The 24,033-nt window shown below is 40.7% G+C and overlaps 1 protein-coding gene across 2 annotated transcripts in view; it reads right to left on the reverse strand.

The window, feature by feature from the left end:
• The window catches only part of CNTNAP2 (contactin associated protein 2), a 1,159,974-nt gene that overhangs the window by 366,101 nt on the left and 769,840 nt on the right, over nt 1–24,033 (reverse strand). For both annotated transcript variants that reach the window (XM_056337119.1, XM_056337120.1), the window contains one exon: nt 16,037–16,156. In XM_056337119.1, coding sequence (XP_056193094.1) covers nt 16,037–16,156 — 120 coding nt within the window. The remainder of the gene's footprint in view (nt 1–16,036; nt 16,157–24,033) is intronic.

The raw sequence follows: 24,033 nt of genomic DNA on the forward strand, positions 1-24,033 counted from the left end.
GGAGGAGAAGAAGAAAAAAGGGAAAAAGAAAGAGCAAAAAAGGGACAAAAAAACCTCAACAACAAGGTACACAGTGCATGGGGTGAAAGGCTGGATGAATGGCTCAAAGAGTTAGTAGTGCACGGGGCAATACCTGACTGGTGACCAGTCTCCGGTTTATCGGGGCTCAGTTCTAGGGCCAGTTCTCTTCAATATTTGTATCAGTGATGTGGATGCAGGATTTGCAGAGGGCTCTGGATAGACTGGGGCAATGGGCAATCATCAGTGGCATGAAATATAACAGGACCAAATGCCGGATCCTGCACCTGGGAGGGAGTAAAGCCGGCCACAAGTACAGGTTGGGAGAGGAGTGGCGGGAGAGCAGCCCTGCAGGAAGGGCTCTGGGGGTGCTGGCTGACAGGAGGCTCAGCAGCAGTCAGCAGTGTGCCCTGGCAGCCACGGGGGCAAACCCCACCCTGGGGTGCACCAAGCACAGCATCACCGGCCCATCCAAATGGGTGATCATCCCGCTGCATTTAGTGCTGGGGTGAACTCACCTTGAGCATTGTGTGCAGGGTCCCGTCCCCGTCCCCTCGTCCCCATTTAGGAAGGCTGTTAAGGTCCTTGCATGTGCCCAAAGTAGGGCACCAAAGCTGGTGAAGGGCTGGAAGGCATGTCCCATGTCCTTTGTGGGGTGGCTGAGGACTCTGCATTTGTCTAGTTTGGAGGAAAAGCAGCTGAGGGGCGACCTCACTGCTCTCTGCTGCCTGAGGAGGGGACATGGAGAGGGAGGTGCTGAGCTGCTCCCCCTGGCGCCAGGATGCCTGGGAATGGCTCAAAGCTATGTTGACAACACAAAGAGGGTGGTTAAACCCTTGAACAGGCTTCCTGGCCAAGTGGACATTACCCCATTCCTATCAGATATTAGGAGGTATTTGGATAACGCCCATTAATAATATAATACCATTATATAACACCATGCTTTGCTTTTACTCATCCCTGAAGTCATCAGGCAGTTCAATGAGATGGCTATTGTAGGTACCTTACAACACAACTAGTCTACTCCCATTCCATTCCATTCCTTGCTCTCACCGTGAGTTCAATAACAATGAGACTGTAAGTTCCCTAAAATGCCAGGGGTTTCTTGGCTCCATAAACACTTTCAAGGACACAAATCAGAAAGGTTACAAGTAGAAACAGGACTTTATTCTTCTGAATCTGCTTTGAAGCACATGTTCACAAGCATTAAGACAACGCACATGTGTAGCCAGGAGCAGGCTGGTGCATCCCTCAGTTCAGCTGGAAAACCCATCCCTTGCAGCCTGGCATGGGAAAGGCACAGAGCCACAGAGAGGAGCAGCAGGGACACAGGCCAAGCAGTGCCTGCTTGCTGAAGAGTGAGAGCTTCATGAATGAGCCCCAGGACCGACCATGCACAAAAGAGGAAAAAGGTGGTGATCTGAGGTGCCATGAGGTATTTTAAAAAGTATGGCCCATATCGATGAAAAGCACACTTTTTTCATTTGCATATGAGCTCTGCCGCTGTTCTTCTTGGCCAGGGATGCATGGAAAGCGCTCTCGTGCCTGCCCTGCGCTTGCGTTGCATGTGGGGAGAGCTGGAAAGTGGCAGCTCCTGATGGGGCAGCGAGCCTGGAGCCCGGCCAAGCGGAGGCTGTTTGGCACCAGGCAGAAGCCCAGGGGAAAGGGAGCCGAGGGCAGAGCAGAGCTGGCTCCTGCCAAGGCTTGCGATGGGCAAGAGAGCCAGAGCGCCAGGGCACGGGGGTGCCTCGGGGGTGCGAGGGCAGCGGGCAAGAACCTGGCCGAAAGGGCCCCGAGGAGCCCTGGCCAGGGGCTGTGCTCAGCGCTACCGAGGAAAAGCAGCAACCCGCGGGGGCCACGCTGGGGGCCCCCTGGGAGCCTCGAAAGCTTCCTCCCCCCGCATGCGGGGCACGAGGCCACCTTCGTGGGGCACCAGCAGCAGGCACCTGGCCAGAATGGCCCAAAGGAGCCCTGGCCAGGGGCCCTGCGCGGTGCTGCAGAGGCAGGCAAAAAACCCCGGGCAGGGACACTTGCTCGCCCACCGCGGGGGAAAAAAAGCCTTCCTCCCCCCAGCTGCGGGGCACGAGAGGCCACCTTCGTGGGGCACCAGCAGCAGGCGGTGACCTGGCCCAAGGGACCGCAGGAGCCCTGGCAAGTGGTCGCGCTCAGTGCTGCAGAGGAAGGCAAAAAACCCCCGGGGGCCAGTGCCAATGTGCCCCGGGGGAAAATTCCTTCCTGACCCCAGGCAGCGCTGGCGATCGGCTGTTCCCTGAGCACGTGAGCGGGACCGGCCTCCTCGTCCCACGGGCCGGGCCACCTCCCGGGAGATGCCCCAGCCCTCTTCTCCCTCAGCCCGGAGCCACCTCAGGGGCTTCCAAGAGTGACCAAACACCCCTGGCCTGATCGACCTGGGGGGACAAGAATCCTTCCTGTGCCTGGCAGGGCACCAGTGGGTGCTCCAAAGCTCTGGGACCCCTGGCAATATCTCTGCATCCCTCATTTCTTACGGCTGCTGCCCCTGGCTCCACAGGGGATGAGGATGGTGAGCTCTGCAGCGCTCCTCAAGGAGGCATTCCCTTGGTGTTGCCGTGGCTGTCCAGCTGAAAACGCCTGATACCCTTGGGCACCTCCCAGTATTGGTGGTTCTTCTTATCTCCAGCAGCCTCATTCAGTGTCCCCCAGCCTTCCTCCCTGAGCTCCCAGGGAATCCCACCGGCCCCTCCAGGCCTTCCTCTCGGGTGTCTTCAGGCCGGTGCCAGGCCAGCTCTGGCCGGGGGACACAGGACGAGGCCCCTTTTGTACTCCCCCGGGGCACTGTGACTGCTGCATTGCCAGGTGACAGCACTGTGACACGGGGGTGACACAGCCCCCCAGGTGCCACCCCATCCCCCGCCCAGCACCCCTGGGAGGAAGGGCTTTGGGGCACCGGCCCCAGGGCAGCCCCTGTGCCCAGCAGGCCTGGGGGCTGTCCCTGCCCTTGGTGGCCATGCACGGGGCACAGCTGCTGGGAGTCCCTCTCCATCCATCTGGACAGCCAGACTGTGCAAAGGGCATTTATGCCAGTCGCGTTCCTTTGGATGGCGGATGTGAGAGGGGATAAGACGGGCTTGTGGTTCCCTCTGCATGGACTCTGCAGAGATGCAGAGGGCACATGCAGGATTTCCTCACCACTCCTTACCAATGCACCAGGGGACATTTGCTCGTGCCCTGCTTGTGGTGAGGTCATCCTCTCGGAAAGTGAAGTCCCACATTTGTTCTGTTTCTTGACCATATTTTTCCTTACATTTCGAAGTGGTCAGGCCCTGGGACAGGCTTCCTGGCAAGGTTGTCAATGCCCCACGCCTGTCATTGTTTCAGAGGCATTTAGGCAAGGCCCTGAGCAACCATGCTTTAACTTTTGGTCAGCCCGGAGATGGTCAGGCAGCTGGACTCATTACCCATTGTACAACCCTGCCAGTTGAACTATTCCAGAAACAAACACACACAAATTACCCAAAGAGGAGTACATACTATGAATAAAAGTGCTGATAATAATTTTAATTTTTAGTTCTTACAGAAATGTTTCAGAGAAGGTGAAACTTATGCATTTCAGTAGAGCTGCAGTTTTTGCCTCACTGTAATCCATGAATATCTTCTTAAGGAGTTAAATTTCACTAAATACTGAAACTGGATATTTGAGGAAACTGATTATAAGATAACTATCTTCCATTATCAATTCAAGAATTAACACTAATACAAGTTTCTAGACAGAAAGGTGGCTTTGATTTATAGCATTTTTATACCATGAAAAGAAGATCCTTTCCCAAAATTAAAGCCACGTAGAAAAAGTTCTTTGCACAACTGGCATACACATGGCCAATACATAAATTCAATAAGCACCACATTTGCCAAAAAAAAAAAGTAAAAAAATTAATAATTCTAAGATTTCACTAATAACGGAAAATCTTTGCAATGCATACAGCAGAAGTAGACTGTCCAGTTTTCTTAAAAAAACTGGACAATCAACTGTCTGTTTTTTAAAAAAATTCATTTTATTCCAGTCACTTGGGAAATATTTGCTCATGCATAAGGATGTGGTGTAAATAAATAAAAAGTAAAGATCCTTCTATTTTCTTCAAAAAAGAAAAAAAACCCAAACAAACAAACAAAAAAACCCCAGAAAAACAACTACCTACAAGAAACAAAAAATTAAATAAACCCCAACATTTTTTCAAGATCCCAAAAGAAAGACCATTCTGAGAGAACAGAGTACCTCAAGAAATGCACGGAGTTGGTCCAGGATTTAGGGTTACTTTTTTTATTGCTCAAAAAGAACACAGGCAATACTGATGGTTGCTCCACATGTAATCTCATTTGTGAATCTGAAGAATAAACTTACAGACCATATGAAGGAGAATTATTGAAAAGTGGAAAGTGAAAAGGCTTAATATTGATGTCAGTTTTAAAACATTAGTTCAAAATACAATTGAGCAAAGTGTTAGCAACTAAGTTAATAGCAGACGTTTCCCAGGCTGACACGGACTGGAAACAAAAGGGCAGGGGAGGCAAGGAAGTAATTCCATGGGATATTAGATAATATCTTTCTTCTAGCTACATCTTCAAAAAATATTATTTGATATGAAAATATTAAGATCTAATCTTGAAAAATTGTCTAGGTTTGGCACTTAGTTTACCACTAAAAGCCCTAAGATTGATTAGTAACTTCTGCCTAGCAAGAATGCTGAAACAGCAGTTCCTTTAATTTGATTCTTCTGTCTCCGATTTAATGAAAAATGTGGTTGCTGGTCCCTGGCATCTGCAGCACTTCTCTTCCACTGCAGATGCCACAAAGCCCTGCAAAGCATTTGAAAGTGTAGCCTGCAAAACAGCTGGGCATCAAGTAACATGGTTCTAGTATTAAAATGACTGTTGTACCAAAAATGCATGACCATTATGGTAAAAGTGTCAGGCAGAGATAAAACAACTACTCAGAACTCCAGTACACAGTGGTAGAGATTGCTGAAATCAGTGTCAGAAGACCCCTCTGAATATTTCTAAGGAACCTCAGTTATGCAGTGAGACAGCCAAGCAAGCAGTAGATGTATGCCAGTGCACAAAGCCAGCTCCTGAGCAAGGCCTTTTGCTAGTAACAACTCTTGATCAGAAATTCTTGTGAGCCTGCCCTATCGTACCTGCTCTGTCTAGCAGACATCAGTCATCTCAATTGCCTCGGCACAGCTCTTGGTCAGCATCCAGCTGGCTCTGCTGTTTGTTCATTAGACACTTACTGTACAGCACAAGTCAGAGTAATCATTACCGCATAGTTCTGTGGCAATTACCAGAACAATATTAGCAATGCAGCATCTTCAGGTACAAGCCAATGCTTCTGACAGAAACAGATTTGGTCTGGACCCATGAGTAGGAAGTGCAAGGGGGAGAACTCTGCATGCTCTGGCTTTGGAGAGCTAATCAGCTTTGCATTTTAACTCCCCCCAGCTGCCTGCCAAGCAGTTTCTGTGGAATACCCACACCTCCATGAGATCACAAATTCCTCTCCACAGACTATTGCTAGAAAAAAGGGAATCCAGCTGAGTAGCAATGGTCCTAGATCTCTGATACAGTAATTTACACCATTGCCACTTGCAGTTGTTTTGTAACAGTATTTTGTCCTATTACCAGTGACAAACCTATTCAATTTTCTTTTATGACTACTGACAGGTTTATTCCACTGTAGTCAGACAATGCTGGTCTGAAAGAAAATCTACGGAGATTTTTATTTGTGATGCACAAATGCATCCCAAAGTGGAGAAAAAAAGCTAGTTACTCAGAAATATCTCGAGGTTTAGGATACTGCTTTGGCAAAAAACACAATAATAATTTTTGGAAGGGAGTAATTTATTCTCACTGATTTTCTTAAATTGCTTACTATTGAATGCTTCAGTTAGTCTCATAAATCTCATCTAGGTTAATGTAAGATCATTACCTCAATAGTTCCCACTCAGGGAAGCATGTCCTGACACATACTAGATAAAGCCAATTATTTTCAGCTCCCTGAAAATAAGAAAGCTTGGGCTTAGCAAATAGAAAAACCTCTAAAGCAGGAAGCATAAAAAGGACATTAATTCTGGATCATAAACATGAACTCTAAACACACGAGAAGCAAACACAGACCCCTAACATGACGTGGGAATACTTGGCTTCCAGTACATGAGTGGAGGGAGATCCTTACACTTTGCAGTTGAGACTCTCTAAACAAGAGACCTGCTCTGCATAACCCGCAGGTTTCTGTTCCAAACAAGAAAGTTTGCTCTGTGGAAGTTCCCTGGCTGTAGTTGTTCCCTACTCACTGCACAAGGTCTCATGGACTCCTCCTTATCTTTTGCCCATTGGCTTAACTCTGCTCATTAAACCATGTGCAATACTATCATTAGTTTGCTTTTAAGTTATAACAGATTTATTTCAATCATTCTTCGCTTTCTGATGCTACAGAGCAAGTGAGAATCTCAGTAGGCTGCAACCAAATCTGGTTCTGAGAAAATCCTTCCTTGATTTTCACGGATGTAAGCAGATTCTTCATAGCATCTTCTGATGGCTATATTTGCAGATGAAGTGCTGCTTTCTGTGGCCTTGGAGATAAAAAATGGCCAATTCCCAGATGATCCCAGATTTAAGTCCTTTTTGCCCTTATTGCCCTCACCCTAGAGTCTGTTTCCCCAGTTCTATCTGCCTTCTACCATGCGGAACAGAGGCAGAAGTTTATGTATGAGCTTACAGTATATTCTGATGCTATCCTAAAACCTGTACTAACCACCCTTTCTGGAAGTTAATAAAAATATTGTCTGTAAATCCATGTCACAGTTATTGCATGTTTGTTTTCTTTTGTGGAAAAGCACTAAGTGATAATTTCTAAGTGATAAAATGCACACCTGTACAGAATCTTGGGATTTAGTAGGAATGTTCCAAGACAGTCTTCACACAAACTCTCCAGAACATTGCAGACTGACACACCTACACAATCTGCACTAACTTGTTAGTAAGTCCTGGGAGAGTCATACTGGACACCTCCTGCCAGTGTGGGGAAACTGCATCAGCAGTTTTTATGTATGTGCAGATCAAAATGGATGTCTACTGCAATTTATTCATTGCCCAAAAAAACCTTCTGTTTGCAGAAGATTACAGGAGGAAGCAAGAAGGCCTGGCTTCCTAGCAGCAGTAGTGACAACAAAGCAAACCTACCCTTCTAGGTAAATCAGTTTAGAGAATTACGCATCAGTGTGCGGCACAGCACCCTAAATACTGGTTGAGAATTCTAGAGTGGAATGTGTCCCTCTTCTCCCTTTTTAAATGTGTCTGTAATCTTTTAATCACTTGATTATCTCAGTAATAAGTGAACTTAATACACCATTTGCTATCCGAACAGGACTTTAAATGTGTCCTTTAAACTAATCTGCTCTGTGATCTTCTAGTTACATTGATTTGAGTTTCAAAAAAAATGACGTGAGAAAGAATACTTAGAACAGGTAAGTGGTTTTCTTCCTAGTCTCACTGTGTCAACAAGACAAGACAGCACTAGCAGTTAGAAACAACCAGCTCTGAACAGGACTCGCTAAGAAGCCATTCTTTTAAGTATTGTTTAAAAACATATGAGAAAGTATTGCTGTGTACTAGAAATCCCCACCTGAAGCTACTAACTCGCATCTTCCAGGCTTTGACACAGTACAGCTGGATCACTGAGCTTACTTCTCAAAGTCCAAAGAAGCACAAACAAGCTTTCCCAGTGATGTAGGGCATAGGCAGAAACATACATACATCCCTCAACATGACTATCCACCCAAACAACAGAAGAACCCCATGGAAAATATTACCATACAAGTAAAATAATTTTTTTTAAAAAACCCAAAAACTTTTCCTATCATTTCATATGTAAAATAACTGCCTATCCTTAAGTCAATTAAGTGACCAAAAGCAGAAATAAAAGTTTTACAGAAAACACAGACTTTGTTTGGGCTTTCAATAATGTTTTCTACAGGAGCTATTTTCTAGGGATAACTGAAGCATATTACTGGCCTGGAGCAGCTTGTGTTGAGTTCCTCACATCTCCAGTAGGCCATATGTAGGGGACTGAATCCAAAGCTAAATGCTTGCTTCTAACATTCACAGGAACATTTTAAGGCAGATGGTACCCTTCATCATCCTATTTCCATCCCTTTTTTCTTCTCCAGTTATAGACATATTTCTTGAAATACAGTTTTGCTGCGTCCTGCAATGCACAAGGAGTTCTAAAAAGATTTGTTGTTTTCTAATTTCTGTTCGGCTCAAAAGAGCTCAATTTCCAACAAATGAGGAATATTTTCTGATTGCAGATGATGTCAGGATTTTTTCCTCCTCCTAGACTAAATAATTTGCCAAAAAAAAAAAAATCTGCTTTATTTTCAACTACTATCACTCTCAAATGCTAATTTGTTCTTATTCTTTGAGGTCAGTGCATATTCGGTTGCCTTATGCCCCTAATATACGGATGTTCTGTGATGCTCGTGCTCCAGTTATGAGGGCTTGGAATACATTAAGAGGGCAACATGATATAGACTTTTATTCCTATATTCACTTATATGACACTCCACAGTTAGAGGCGGGACAGGAAAGGAGAAGGGAAAGAAACAAATGAAAGTACTCAGACAGTAGGAAGTGTTTCTATTACTTGGCAACTTGAGAAGATAACTTAGATGCCAATGATGAAGTTTGTCCTCTACTGAACAGAGCAAATCAAGAACCTTCTCCTGGGGGCAGATTTCACAAATTATTTCTTATTTTATGGTTTAGATATTTTCTTTGCAGTTGCACACTGGGCTAGCTTTTCACTTCCTACACACCCAAGGGCAAATGGAGAAAATACCTAGAGATATTCTAACATGATTTAGAATCATGTAATTCCAACTTTATTCACTGCAAACCCTGACATTATGACACCACATTTTTGTTAGGACACGTTTTTGTTTAGTGAAGTCATTAGATGTTGATTCATACTCTGTTTTCCCAACAAATTCTACCTTTTTTATATTACAATGAGCCCTGAGATTAATAAAGCCTTCATGTCTATGTGGAGACTTTTTCTGGGGCAGTGTATTTTTCAGTTCTGAACACTGAAGTAATAAAAAACAATCTCACAATCACATGGGACTCACGTGTCCTTTTACCAGTAGAGCTGAGTAGCCTATAGTCCTTTCCTCTTCCATCCTTAACAGTCTGGCAATATGGCAAACTCAACATGCAGTCACAGAACACAGCCACTGCCTAGACTCTGTCATCCCTCACATCCAGATAATCCAAGTAACTGCCAAGCACAGGAGTGCCTACCATTTTTCAGTGTTAACCTGTGGCAAAACCAAACAAACAAAAAGAAAACCATCCTGATTTATTTCAGAAGGATTCCAGAAAGCAAGCTCAAGATGAACCCAGAGAAAGGCTGGTGATTATAGTCTGGGAACTGATTGAGGCTGAGTGGAAAGTTTACGTCCAGCTGGAAAAACAATCATGATCATCTCTTCACCAACAGTCAGCACTGTGCTCCACAGCATGGAGAGGAAAGGCACTAGCCAAATTTGTTGATATACAGTTAAGTACCACAAAAATCCTTTTCGCAAGAAAGCCAAATTTGACATAAATTAAAAATAATAAAAAAGCTGAATGCAAAACCAAATGATGTACCAGTGAAACCTGGAATACCAAGGGCATGCATTGTAAATAAGAACAGATGAGAAAGATAATCAATGAACTAAAACCGAGATGCAGGATGTTTCAGCCTACTTGGCAGGCTGAGACATAAACATAGACTGCTCTGTCTCCAGAACTCTCACGGGTCTGTTATTTTACCCTAACACCAGATGGATGAACTCGCCTTAGGAAGAAAGTCTGCCATCAGAGATGCTTCTCCAGACATGATCCCCTGACTCTTCAATGACTAGCATTTTCCTTATCCCTCAGTATCTTTTCTCCCCTCTGTATACTGAGAATCTACCTTGATAAGCCAACTGGCCAAAACCAGTGTCTTAAATGGCTTGGTGCTTTTGCTCTTCCCCCCACACCCTCAACTCTGAAACAACAGTCTCAATCCTTCTTAACTATTTGTTCCTCTTTTTACCTCTGAAAACCGCTTTAATTTGCCAATGTGTCTGACAGACTCATTAAAAACAAAGCTCTACAACTGAAGGAAAAGTGTGTCAGAGATGCTGTTAAAAAAATAAAAACTTCAGGTCACATGCCATATTTGAAACACTGAAGCCATTTTTCCTTCCTGTATTTTAGGTAACAGACTTCCAATACTGTATTAGAAGCCGCCTGCAATGGGATTGCACTGGGTGAGGTTTCTATACTTTAGTTTACATGCAAAGCTAACCATTGCCCAACGACAAAATTCTGTTTACTGCTTTCAAACGTATGCCAACCTATTCTATTTGAGTTAATAACTAAAAAAAACCACTAATTCTTTTCTCTATCAAACAGGAGGATCTACACAAAGAAGAGGTCTTTACTTTTATTTATTGAATTAAATTGCTCACAATTTTGTTTCACATGCACTTAAATATATCTGTATGAATAAAAGTTTTGGTACCTCGAAAGTTCAGTTATCAGGCAAAATGTCTCATCTGAAAAACTAATTATACAGATATGTGCAATAGAATTAAACATTTACCACTGCTGGGGCACTTTTCATCAGTATGAGTGATGGATGGCACATTTATATTCATGCCATATGTTTCTACATATGTCATAGTAAAAAGCACTCCAGTGACCCACTATTTACAAAAAGAAGACAGAAAAATCACAGGATATGACAGTTATGGTTGTTTAATGTCTACTCACAAAGTCATTGCAGTAATTATTACATGTGCCACTTCGGTTAAAATAAGCGAAGGGAGAGAGAACAGAGGAAGGGGGAGAGTGGCTAGAGAAGCCACCCTGTATGTTTGACCTTAATGAGGCAGGCTGTGAATATGTATAATGATTTCTCAAAACGTTTGAAGATGTGCAGCTTTAGGCAAAAGAACTGTACTAGAAAGGGGGATAGCGTAAGTACCACTCAAATGTTAACATTAAGCTTGCAGCTATTTGGATCCTGAAATGAGATAAAAGCCACATCACAGAGGCGTAATGACTTCAGGACCAACAGAAAGAATTAACCGACGTATCTTCTGGTAAAATAGATTATGAAACCTTCCAGTTCTGCTTTGCATCAGTAGACTAAATGACGAAGTAGAAGAAACAACAGAAAGACTATGATTTCCTCACCCTCAGCATAAGCCTTGAGGAATAACAGAAGCGCTGGTCTGCCTCTCCTGCTGACCTGCCACACAGCCAGCAGGATAAAGCAGCAAACCTTTACAGCCCCTGCACTGTTCCTCTGCTTATCCCTCACCCTCCACTCTGAAAATTTTTGCGGAACAAATGCACAAGATCAGGGTAAACTTACTGATCTGACGCCTTTCCCCCATCCTCCTCAGGCTGAGGGGAAAAAAAGAAATAGAAAAAAATAGGGAGTAATTTTAACTTATTTCTTTGGTCTTTCTCAATGGGATTGAAATAAAAACTGCCAGAGGAAACTGAATCAAGCCTAAAGATTCAGAAATACAAAATATCACAATGAGCATGGGGTGAAGCTGTAAAATGCTCAAGTTTACATCTTCCCACAAACTTCTTAAAAGACAGTTCCTTCCACTGCAGCTACTGTTCTAATGACAATTAAAGAGACAACAGGAAAGGCGTTAATCTGGATACTGAAATAGGAACCCTCCATCTCTGTAAAAATCTGCTGGAATGCAGAATCCAGCTCTGCTTTGTAGATCTGCCTCTAAAAGACAGTAAGGTCTTGGCCTGAAGATGACAGAGCTTTGGAAGAGTTCCCTTTCAGCCTAAGATCACAAGTTATGCTAAACTGAAAAGCAGTCTAATGGTTAAAAATTATGCCACAACACAGCTTCAAGCAATAATTTTCCCTAAGTGCATTAATTTGAAAAGTTGCAACTTTCCAACTCTAAACATTTTCAATACTGTTTTTCTTATTAAAAAAAAAAAAAAACAACTTCCTAAAATTTAGATAGTTCCTACTGATAAGTATTTGGAAAACTGCTGAACACCTATTGCAGTGCTCTAGGTTTTGAAAAGCTGTGTTACTCCAGCAGGAATAAGTACTTAAACATGATATCTCAAGCATTTTAATTCCACTATGAAGACATAAAATGTAAGTGCTTGGTTCCTCTTCACTATCAAAACACAACCCTGGGAGTACAATATTTATTTGGAGGAGACAAGGACAAGCGAACGAGGGGGCTCCGGGGTTTCTTTGACAGTACAGCGTAGTTTGTAGAGATCATGAACTGCTGTGGGGAGCACAAGCACATACGTATTTCTGAATTTGACTGCACTATTGAATTGCCAGGACAACTTAGAAATGAGAATAATTTTTAGTTACTACAGTGACATCCCTGAAGGGCAGGACTGATCATGAAATTCTCCAGTTTATTAAATTAAGACACGCTAAAGATGTATAAGGACTATGCCCAGAAATATGCCCAGAGAGCAGTCTACTAAGCCACAATTTTCTCTTCATTTAAAAAAAAAAAAAAAAACCACACACAACTTTTTGCCACATTTAGGAACCCTAACACTTTCTGACTATACTATTTCACTGTAGGTGAAATGCTGACATAATGATGAAATAATGAAATTTGTGATTCAATATTTGTGCTACAGTACCTTCAAGGGCTAAAGATACAATTTCTAAATATACAATTTCAGTGGCATTTCAGGATACTTCCCTTGCCCCTGAAGGTTTATTGTCAAGTGAGAGTGCAGTTTACTCTCCAACATTTGTACTCGTAAAACTATACACTACAGTAAGCATGAAAGTAGTACATTAACAGTTAAGCCACCTTGTTTTAGGAAGATAGATGCCTGCTTTTCTAATAACCCTAACCTTGTGGACTTGTTTTCTCTAGAAACCAAACTAACAAGTCACATTTTATATTACCTTTTTAGTCAGTAAGGTGTTCTTACTTGCTAGTTCTACCTGAATGGAACAAGCATATTTAAAAATGTCTATTAGCATCTTGAGTAGTAATTTAATACAAAGATGTCTGTTTAACATATGGGTTAATAGGAACACTTAGATTTGTCTCTCAGGCTAGAGAGGGAAACTACAGGATGTCGCTATTAAAATAAAATATCACTATCCTGCCATACAAAGAAGTGGAGGTTTTTTTATTTTACTACACTCCATATACTATTCAGTAAGGCTAGATCTGTAGGTTACTTAGTTTCATGTTCACAAAGAAAAAAAAATATTGTAATTCGGCTAATTTAAGTTCTTGTTTCAAATATAGTGCTAGTAATACCATAAACCTGCACGACTTCAATACTAAAATTTGAAAATTCTGCTTTTGTTCTAATATGCTACAGTGCCTTTTGTTATATGAGAAGTATATTTATATGAGAAGTATATACATATATGAGAATGTATATTTAACATGAACGAGCAATGCATCATTGCTACAGAGTTCTTAAGAAATGTGCTATTGATGAAGCAAAGTGAAGCCCTCCACCTCACCCTGTCCCTTTTCTAGTATGTATATTACTGATAATATGCTATCAATTCAGAAAAAGGTTTAGGATGTTGTGAATTATCTCTTAAAAACATAGCTCTTAACCAGGGGTCCTCAAACTATGGCCCGTGGGCCAGATATAGCCCCCCCAGGGTCCTCAATCCAGCCCCCGGTATTTAGAGAACCCCCCGCCGGGGGGGGGCAGAACCAAGCAGCTGCAGATGACTGCCTGCCACTTCATCCATGCACCGGCCCCTGTTTAAAAAGCTTGAGGACCCCTGCTCTTAGCCCTCCACAGTCTTCACTGCTTAAGATAACCACTAACTAAAAGAAAATGAAAGCTGTAACAGCTGCAATGTATAGGTACTACAGAGTACATACATAGGTGATGTGCTTTACTAAGCTATCCAGGAACGATTATCAGTGTGGCCTTCGAGTTTTAGAAGCAGAGATTAAAATTGCTTCCCATGGACTTCCACGTATTTCTTCCAGTCATTTGCATTTTAATGAAGAAATACTTCTCTTTGGTTCTTATTTTTAAAATTTAAATAGTTACATGGATATTAGTGCAAAACACCTTCTTGTAGGAAAGACCTGCTGATGAGAATGATCCAGTCAAAACAGAAAACTGCATTTTCCCACAGCACACATCATATCCAAATGAAGGGAATGAGCACTAAATCATCCATCCTAGTGTTTATGATCTCCTTGCACTGGTTAGGAGAAGGCCACATTTTATTACTCTGGAAACTGTTTTGTAGATGAGAAACATTAGTAAAATGAAATGGTTACTTTTACTTTTCTTATCTGTTTTTTCCCCCAGTGTTGGACAAGCTACTAGGACTTTCTGCTGTATGTTTATATTTAACATGAATGAGCAATACTCTAGTACTGGATAGGTGCACGTTTTTTGTGCCTGACACCACTAGGGTAGTATATTTTTAATTTACAAAGTTACCCTTGAAGAGTACCCAAAAGCCATAGCTAGGTGCTGAACACAGCGGTTCTTCTTCTGAATAGCAGAAATTGCTGTAATACATCAGCAATTCTTGGCACTGTTCCCTGCAGTGCCTGCCTGATTAGTTACTGATACAGTTCAAGGTGCTAGTTATGATTTTAAAAGCCCTAAATGGGTCAGGATCCACTTATGTGAAAGATTGCCTTTACAGCCGTATCTCCGAACAGACTGGCTGGCCTGCCTCTCCAGCCCCAGGAGGACTGATGGCACTCCCAGAGCTTGGATCAGGCTCCTTCTTAGGTATGCTTTATTAGACAAATGCAGACATTAATGGCAACACAAAGCTGGTATTTTGCTGTTCTCCTGCCTAGACAAGCTGTCTACCTAGGAGCACTTGATCTGGGGTCTGCTGCACGTGCCATGCATCCCCCTTCATGTCAGCTTCCCCCCTCCCCCCTAATTTCTCCCATCCAAGTTGGATAAAACCCACCCCACAGGTCCAGGCATGTACAGGTTTCTTCCACCAGGAAGAGCTACATGAGCTTCAGCAACTGAGATTTCTACAGAGACAGAGTTACTGTTTCAACTTACGATAGCGTGGGTCACCCTGCTGATGCTAAAGCCTGATGACTCGGACATATGCCAGATTTCAAATGAAAACAGACTGAAATTCAAACTTACACGCAGATAATGGAGGAAAGGCAGGGGATGCGTCTGTTGTATCAGCTACCCAGTATTTCATATCAGAAAAAGCGGCGAGACAATTGTCATGCATTAACCAACCAAACACATCATACACTCCTGGTGCAAGAAACTGCCCCCTTTTTTCTTTATCATATTTTTCTGCCACAGCACGCCAATGCAAATGACTTAAGGACAGCTGCTGCGAGAATGCCCAGATAGGAAGTTACCCATACAGAACTACTGTTACAGGCAGGAAAAACCCCACACAACAAAACCAAAAGAAGTGAATGCAGTTATACATATGGTCTCAGAAGTTAAACAAAGTATGTCCTCCTAACACAAATCAAATGTTTTGTTTCTCTTGTAAATAATTTCTATTCCCTGTCTGTGGTAAAAGTCAATGACACCTACACAGAAATAAAAGTCTGACATTTCTGAAAAGCTGCCTTATACGGTACCTCATAAATCACAGATATTACTGAACTATCAATATGTTGATATAAAATAGTTCTAGTAAATAGCCATATATGTACACTTTTTTTCTTTTTAAAAATTATGCACCACTGGGAATGCAAAGGCCTGTTAAGGCTAATTAATAGCTGTGATTCAAGAAGTTTATGAAATGGATTAACTACTGCCTTGCTCAGAGTATACTGCCTGGTGATTACAAATTTGATGACCCTTCTCTTGAAAAGCGCTTAGCAGTTATTTTTCTTTTGCCAAGAAATACAAATTATGAATAGACTTTTTCCCAACTACACAAAAAAAATAATAAAAAAAATAGCAAACACAATGCTGTTACCTGTCATGTTGCAGTAAACTTTCAAAGGCCCCAGTGCCCCACTGCCATCTGGATCTATCCAGTAGTAATTTGAAGTTTTGCCCAAGTGTTTGTATGCTTCACAGGAGAGCTCATGAATAGCTGGAATGAAATAAAACACAGCAATAAGTATCTTCATAGCCTCATATCCTGAAGCAAAAAACCCATAATGACAATAAATTCATTTTATTTATACATCAAGAACCACACCTTTGAGATTACAATAATGTGACTGACATTCACAGGAAACAAAGCATCTTTCCAAAAGATACAGAAGTGATTAGAAGTTTGAGACACATAATTTTTTAGCAAGTGGAGGAATGCCAGAGCTGGGGGGTGCAGGGGGACAACCAACCAAACCGACTTTTTCAAGTCTCTTTAAACCATTTTTGACAATGTTTTTGTTCAGAACTTTGTTTATACACAGGTTGAAGTTTTACATCATAAATGGAAACACTTCTATTAATGCAACATACTTTCTTCCTTTAGTTTTCCCTCTTTTCAAGAGATACACCAAAAAGCTTATGAGTTTTCTCTCTGTAAATTTTAGAAATTTTTAGGTTTTATTACCACCCAGAATAACATCAGGTTTCAAAATTGTGGAATTTCTCACTACATGTAATATCTGTCTCTACACAGCTCTGCAGTTACTCTATATATCTACGTAACTAATACTGTTCCAGAAAGGCCTAAAATTTCACCATATTTACTGCAAAACGTTTAATTGATTTGGCGGGGCAGTTGTTTCAATTTGTCCTCGACCTCTTTATACTGCTTTCTATTTCAAGTCATAAAACCGCTTGTCAAATTCTGTTATGGTGAATAGCTCAGACAGAATAATAAGCATTGTAGATAGGAGCTTTTCTAGTAATCCCCCCATTTTCTGTGAAAGGTATGACTATCACAAAGTTATACGTAGTATACATGAATAAATCAGATCATGTTATGCATAGAACAAGTAAAACTGGTAATTTATATAAATTGGTGTGTCTTTATAGAAAACTGTTAAGTATTTTTCTATGCAATTTTTTTCAAAAGGAATGTGTAACGTTTCTTTGTTTTCCAAGGACCAGATGGTACAGCATTTTTGTTTGGAATCAATCAATCAGCTACTAAAAGAAATGAAATGTTTGTTTAACCAGACTTCACATCCACTCTAAACATTCATCTAATTTGTTGGCAATTCTTCCAATCTATCTCCTTGCTAAGACTGGGTTTATTTCAAAAGTCCAACGAGGACAAGATGTTTCCCTGGGCTTTGGCAGTGACGGACTGATCTCACACACACATTTAAAGGCCTCTAACCAACCATCAAGACACAGGAAGGAAAGCAACGCTAAAAAAAGAAAAAGTCTCCAATTTGGACGTGGCATAAACACAAAGCTAAAGACTGTTAGCTCTACTGTATAAAGAGAGAGACCTTGTTGATGTTAAAAAAGAAAGACTTTTCTGGAAAGTTTTATGTGTTCGTTACAACGTCTAAAGTTAATTTGATACAAGAAGTAGACATTTTAATTAAATTGTGAGATATTCCAAGTAATTTCCCCTTTCTCCCCAAACTAAAGTCAACAGAATTTCTCGTTATCAAGGAGACTGTGTCTGTTTTCAGACACTTCATGCAGATTTCATAAGGAATTCATAAACAATTTTCTTCAAGTATTTCTCTAACTCTCTACATGCTACCTAAATGTAATCATAAAATACCAACTGCATTAATGTATAGTTATTGTAAAACAAAGTCACAAATATTAATAGACTCATTCCAGGTCAAGTCAAGAGGATGACAAATACTGACTGTTTAATGATCTTCCAGAAGTTTGGCGTTTTCAGTTTCTAAACCTTACAGAAAACCAAGGAAGTTTTGTCTTTGTAGTATGCAGATTTCACCACAGGGCTATATGACGTTTTTCTCTAAGTCTGCTCCTTTCAAAAAGGCAGGCCAATCTTTGTACAGAGATACTACTACAATTCAGGAAAAAATACTGAAGAGCATTATATGGAAGACAAAACCAAGTCACTGTTTAATCAGACACTCATTTATCCCTGCTGAATATTTTTACAGAAACTAAAGGGTTTAGATACACCACTCCTTCTGTTCTTCTGGAACAGGAGAAATAGAGTGAGTGGTAGGTAGTTACTAGTATTACAACACGGGACTTTTGAAAAAAGGCTGCTTTTGAACGTTTCAGCATTTGTTAAGCTTCAACATTATGTTGAACACCAAATGCAGAAATTAAGATCATTCTTCAAATAAAGACAAAAGAATGAGGTATTAGAGATCAATTCACCTTGTGAAAAGTGGTTTTATGAGTGTGTGATAGGTTTTGGCAGGTTTTATCCATATGTAAGTCATACTTAAAGACCTTCAAGGGAATAAACAAAACTGAAAGGGTAGGTTCTAGTGCAAGGAACACTAACATACAAATCACTTAACAGGTGCACAGAAACACAGCGAAGGGGTAAGTGAAGTTAGTATACTGATAGAATAACTGGTTATTAAGATGCAATAGGAAACAGCAAACTATCATGTTGCGGTGTATGAATATGCTTGATGACAGAAATAGACCGTTTTGTTGACTTCAGATGGCAAAGGGTAGGCACTAATGCAAACACCAGAACAAAAGTGGCAAGTGCCAGGCAGAGAAGGCAACTGTGAAGGGGAGGAGAGTAAGACATTATACCAAGATGTCAAAGTAGAAGATGACGTAGAAAGGAAGACAATACAGGATCATTCTATAATTCAGTACTTCTTTTAAATGGGTTTTTGAAATGCTGCACAAAAAGGTTGTTAGTAAGACAGAAGAACAGGTGAAAATAGAAATTAAGAAACTCCAAGAACACCTAGAATAGACGAAAGGGCAAACACTTAAGGAACATCATTTTAGAAGCCACCTGAGTACATTAAAACACAGAAGAACACAATACAACAAGGAAGAGAGCATGGCAGAATCAAAATAGCTTAAATTAGAAAATTGATAAAGGTTACAATAAAGAAGCAAAAAAAATTAACCGAACCAAGAGAGGACAAGTCAGAAAAATGCAAGATTCAGATATGAAGTCTATGCAAATAAGGAGAAATGGTTGCATATATCTACATACAGGGAATAGGAGAGAGAGAGCGAGAACTGAAGGCACAAGCACAATAGATTTCTGCTTTTCAAGCCATCAGAAGTAAAAATGCCAAAAAGTGTATTTGCTTTCTTGGTAGTTGGTCCAAGCACACAGCATATATATTCTTAAGGGACTTCAGGAGAGTATTAAATTTCAAAATCTTCCAAGCTAAAACTCACATGTGCCCTGATGACAAAATAAGCTGTTTCCAGCTGTCTGGATATTTTTTTTTTTCCCCAAACGTTACTTATATTCTTTTTGAGAAGAAGGAGGGGGGAAACCCACCTTGCAAATGGCTTCCTCACTCTTAACTTGACATGCTTTTATATTGCATCAAAAACTGTCCACAAGCAATAAGAGGTGAAAACCTGATCAGAACAGTGATCCTACGTCTCAGAGCCAGCTAAAAAGCATGTACAATGAGAATGAAAATCAGAAAGAGCAACAAACTATAGTCTTTTAAAAGTTTAATCACCTCAATAATACAGATCAAACTGAGACATCAAACTGAGACCACCAAATCCATTCCACACTAAAATCTGAAAAGGCTTGGCTGTGTTCTGACAAGAAGTAAAAAGAAATTTAAAAAATAATAATTAAAGAATCTCATTTCAACTTTTGGTGTGAAACATCAAGCTTCTTTAAGCTTATTAGTCTAGGCAGAAAATCCAGCCATTTTAATGAGCTGACAACAGCAACTACGAATGCATTTTGAAGTTCACCATTGACTAAGCTAATATTCACAACAACGGGCTTGAGCATAGCATGAGGGGAAATGTTTCTCTTAGAAAAGTTTGACTAGGGAAGCAGACTGAGTAAAAACCTTGTAGCCACACAGACCTTAATACTGTTTTCATCGATGCATTTCTTCATGGGTTCTTTTCCACCCCCAGGACTGCTGACCTGAATTCCAAGGAGGAGATGTTGATGGACAGGGGAAAAGAACATTTCCAATTTTTTTTAGGATCCTCTATTTTAAACATTTGAGAAACAACAAATAGTTTAGAAAACCAATTCACAGAATAGCTTTTTCCAGCTTCAGACTATCAGCCGGAAGTTGGGAAAAGTCAACTTCTCTTAGATTTCAATGGCTCTTTACTGATTGAAGGAAGCAGATGTTCTCACTCCTGTTTTACTTTCTGAGTGGCATAAAGATCAGGAGAGAGTTATCTCACACCGGTGGCACAGCTGCTGGCTATCTCTGGAAAGCAGAAGAGCTAAATGACAAAAAGGATTTAGCAACTCTGTCACCCTATATGCTGCTCCCTTAGAGTTTCCGTAGCATCTTGGAGAACTACAGCTCCTGCATCACTATGTAAAAAAGGCAGGTTTAATTTTAGGGCTGACAAACAGTGCAAAGATCTTTATAAAAAGAAGACCTAGCAGGATAGTCTGCACTGCGTGACACGAGTGTCTTACAATACATTGTTTCTGTCAGTGAATATGGCTGCTGCAGGGGATAAATTCCTTCAAACTGCTGCTAATGCAGGAGTAAATCTCAGCTTTACGGGGGCATAGGAAAGGTGCAGATTCACAGGATGTGATGGAATTAAATAACAGTAGAGGTGACAAAAGTAGGCAGTGCATTAGCTACAGGAAGTCCAGCTATGCCTTTCCATCACTTTCAACTTTTCAGAAAAATAATGAAAGCTAAATAGACTGTGAGGTGCTTGGGTTTATGTCATTCAAGCTGGTTTCAACTCTTGAGCCCCTGAAAAAGGGCTGAAAGCAGAAAGAAACAGAAAAGGGAGAAAAAATCCCCAACCTACTCAATAAATAGTTGCATCTGAAATGGCATACCAGCAGTTTATTTTAAAAGAAAGGGTTTATTTTTATTTATTACAAGATATATCACCTAAAAAGCAAAAATGTTTAAAATATTTTTTAATATAACTACATATACACCATAAGTTTCTGTTCTGTCAAGTTTCTTTCTGTGCAATATTACAACAAACATATCCCCACCCTTATTCATTCCAGTGCTTTATGGTGGAGAAATGTGTGTTACAATTTTTTTAGAACAGGTTAAGTGAACTGGAAATCTCACCATAACTCAAAGCAAGTCACACATGAGAACAAAAACCCTTCTGAATTTGAGATCTGTATTCTGGCAGTAAGAACATATGAAGCTGCTGATTTGATCTCTGATTCGATCTACTACTTCATGTCTATTAAAGTTTTTTAAGAGCCCCACAAAAAGCCAACCTGATGCAATACTACTTCAAAGTTCTTGTTATTCCAAAGGACTATTGCTGCAATGGCCAGAACAAACCTGTGAGTCTTTTAAAGTTTGGATGTAAAAATTCTGTAGTTTGAAACTCATCCTTATAATGCCTAAGAACAGGAAAAGTAAACTAAAGTAAAAACTTGAGTCCCTGGTGATAGTTAAACTTAGAATAAGTACACAAGCGTTGTTAAAATCAGACAAAATAAGTGTTAATAAGCTTTTACTTTTACATCTTACATTTGAAAAGTGAAGTAACACTTTCAGATATGACAATGAGATGGAAGTATTGCTAGAAATCCATACTGTAGTAATGCACACTCTCAAAAATGCTCTGCATTGCAAAGTTACATCCAATTTATAGTAAAACATAGCTACATGTATATAACACTGTTATAACAAGTATATTTTTAGCATGTAAATTCCTCCACAGTTTCTTGTGTGCACGCACACACACACTCCTTACTAAACAATTCTTCTGTTTGTAATTGTTATTACTGTACTTATCCTTCCTACAAAAGAGACGAAAATTTAACTAAAATGTCTTTACTCATTAGGAGAACCATAACTTAATATGATCTTGATTATCATGAGCTTGAGATGTTTTCCAGAGTAGCTTTTGCCACTTTTCCGAAGGTTAAGGGTACCCTTATTCATTTTCTGTTGGCAAAGCAATGTCATTGGAAACTTCTGCTGAACATTCCTGGGTTTTCCCCTTCCACCTTTCTGCCAGTTTACAGAAGCTCCCAATGCCCTCAGCAGTGACAGCTGAAAGTTAAAATAAATTACAACTCAAAAATCGAGGAGAACCACCCACCAGCAGCATTGAAAACAACTCATCAATCAGTGACAGTGGGAGGAAACTAAAGCTGAAGGAGAAACCGTCACCATTCTGATACAGAATGCACACATACCTAAAAATGTTTTGAACTGTTTCAACACACTTCCACTTATCTAAATGTGGGCACACTCACCTAAAAAGACCTTCAAAGCATTAAAATCATCAAACACAATCTCATCCTGCAGAGAGAAGATTCTCATGTAACCAGGACTTTTGTTTCAGGACTTTTTCTTGCTATTTGTGCCTATTATGTAATTATCTTAATGTTAAAAATACAATAAAACACCTGTTTCAGTTCCTGTAAACGTCCAAAGACCACTTTTCAATAATCCTTCATGATTTAAAAATATCTTCAAAATATTTGCGAAAATAGCACCCTCCTCTGAGCAAAAGAAGGTGGTAGCAGGAATCACAAAATAAAATCCTAACTAGCGAAAAACATCTTGCAACAGCACAAAGAGCTCTTCAAACTAAATGCCCAGTGGGCTTCTGTAGACATCAATTTCTGCCTGGCCAGAAAGTGGATTTTCAGCCAAGAGTTGCTCACCGCAAGCCCCACCGCTACATTTCAGGTACTTGCAGCTAGGATGCCCCTGTAGGATTAGGCTACCTCAATGAGAAAAAGCACAGGAAATAGCACTTTAAATAAATATAGGGTTCTAATAAGATAACACTGTATCTAAATAAGGTACAGACCTTCAGGTTCCAGCCTTCACAAGCCAGGAAGCAGCAGCCGTGGCTGCTTGTCGTGCACTCACCCCAAGAGGCCAGGGCAGCAGGGAGATGCCAGCACACTCTGCTAGCCACAGTGCTGCGATTCTGTGCCCAGTCTAAGGGCACCTGGAAATCGTGCCTGAATATATCAGTAACAGCAATAAGGTTTATGTCCCAGAAGGAAACAGAGTTTCTTGATGAGCTGCAGCATTACGCGCATCTTACGTATGATGTGTACAGAAAAAGATTCACTTGGAGATTTAAAATTCCTTTGGGAAAGTCTGTTTGGTTTTGTTTTGTTTTGGGTGTTTGGTTTTGGAAATGGATCTAAAGAAATTCCAGAAATTTCTTTCTGAGGAAATATAACAATTCTAGATTCACTTATGTTACATTTGGTTACAACCAAATTACTTGTATTCGGGAAACAAACAAGAAAAAAGTGACCAAGTATGACATGCATTTGCCAGTGCAATATTGCTTAATTAGTAATGACAATGGAACTCAGAAAACCTGCAGTTACTGGCTTTATGTATAGCCAAATATACAGTAAACTAAAACCCCTGAAGCCCTGTGAGCAATATAATTGGTGTGCTTGTGTTGCATCTGCAAGAACATTATTTTCTCCTGTTTAAAGAAATGTTGCTGTACACAAACATCCACTCAGTAAAAATGCAATTTTCACATGTAAATGCAATTAGGCAATTAGAAATTTTCACTGTAAATAAGAGAATTTGTAAATCTTGGAAAGTACCATGAACAAATCCAGAAATCATGGCTGCATATGACATGGCACATGCTTTTGCCAATCATTTTTCCAGTTGTAGAACATCAAGTACTACTTCTCCCCCACGACGGGGTTACCTCCACAGCCAGAAGCTGAACCGAGCCATTGCAGTCACAAAAGCACAAGCACGCACAACTCCTGGCATCTTCACACACCTTCAGAGTGAAAATGTGATTTGATTGTTTTTTTCTGGAATACAATCATCATAGGGGCCCTGGGTTTGCTCTCAATTGGCTAGGACAAACATGTGAATTCTAAGAGGTCAAAACTTCATTCTTTCACTATGGCCACGTGAGATTACTAAG

This window comes from Falco biarmicus, chromosome 4 (assembly GCF_023638135.1).
Source record: "Falco biarmicus isolate bFalBia1 chromosome 4, bFalBia1.pri, whole genome shotgun sequence".
Taxonomy (NCBI): Eukaryota; Metazoa; Chordata; class Aves; order Falconiformes; family Falconidae; genus Falco; species Falco biarmicus.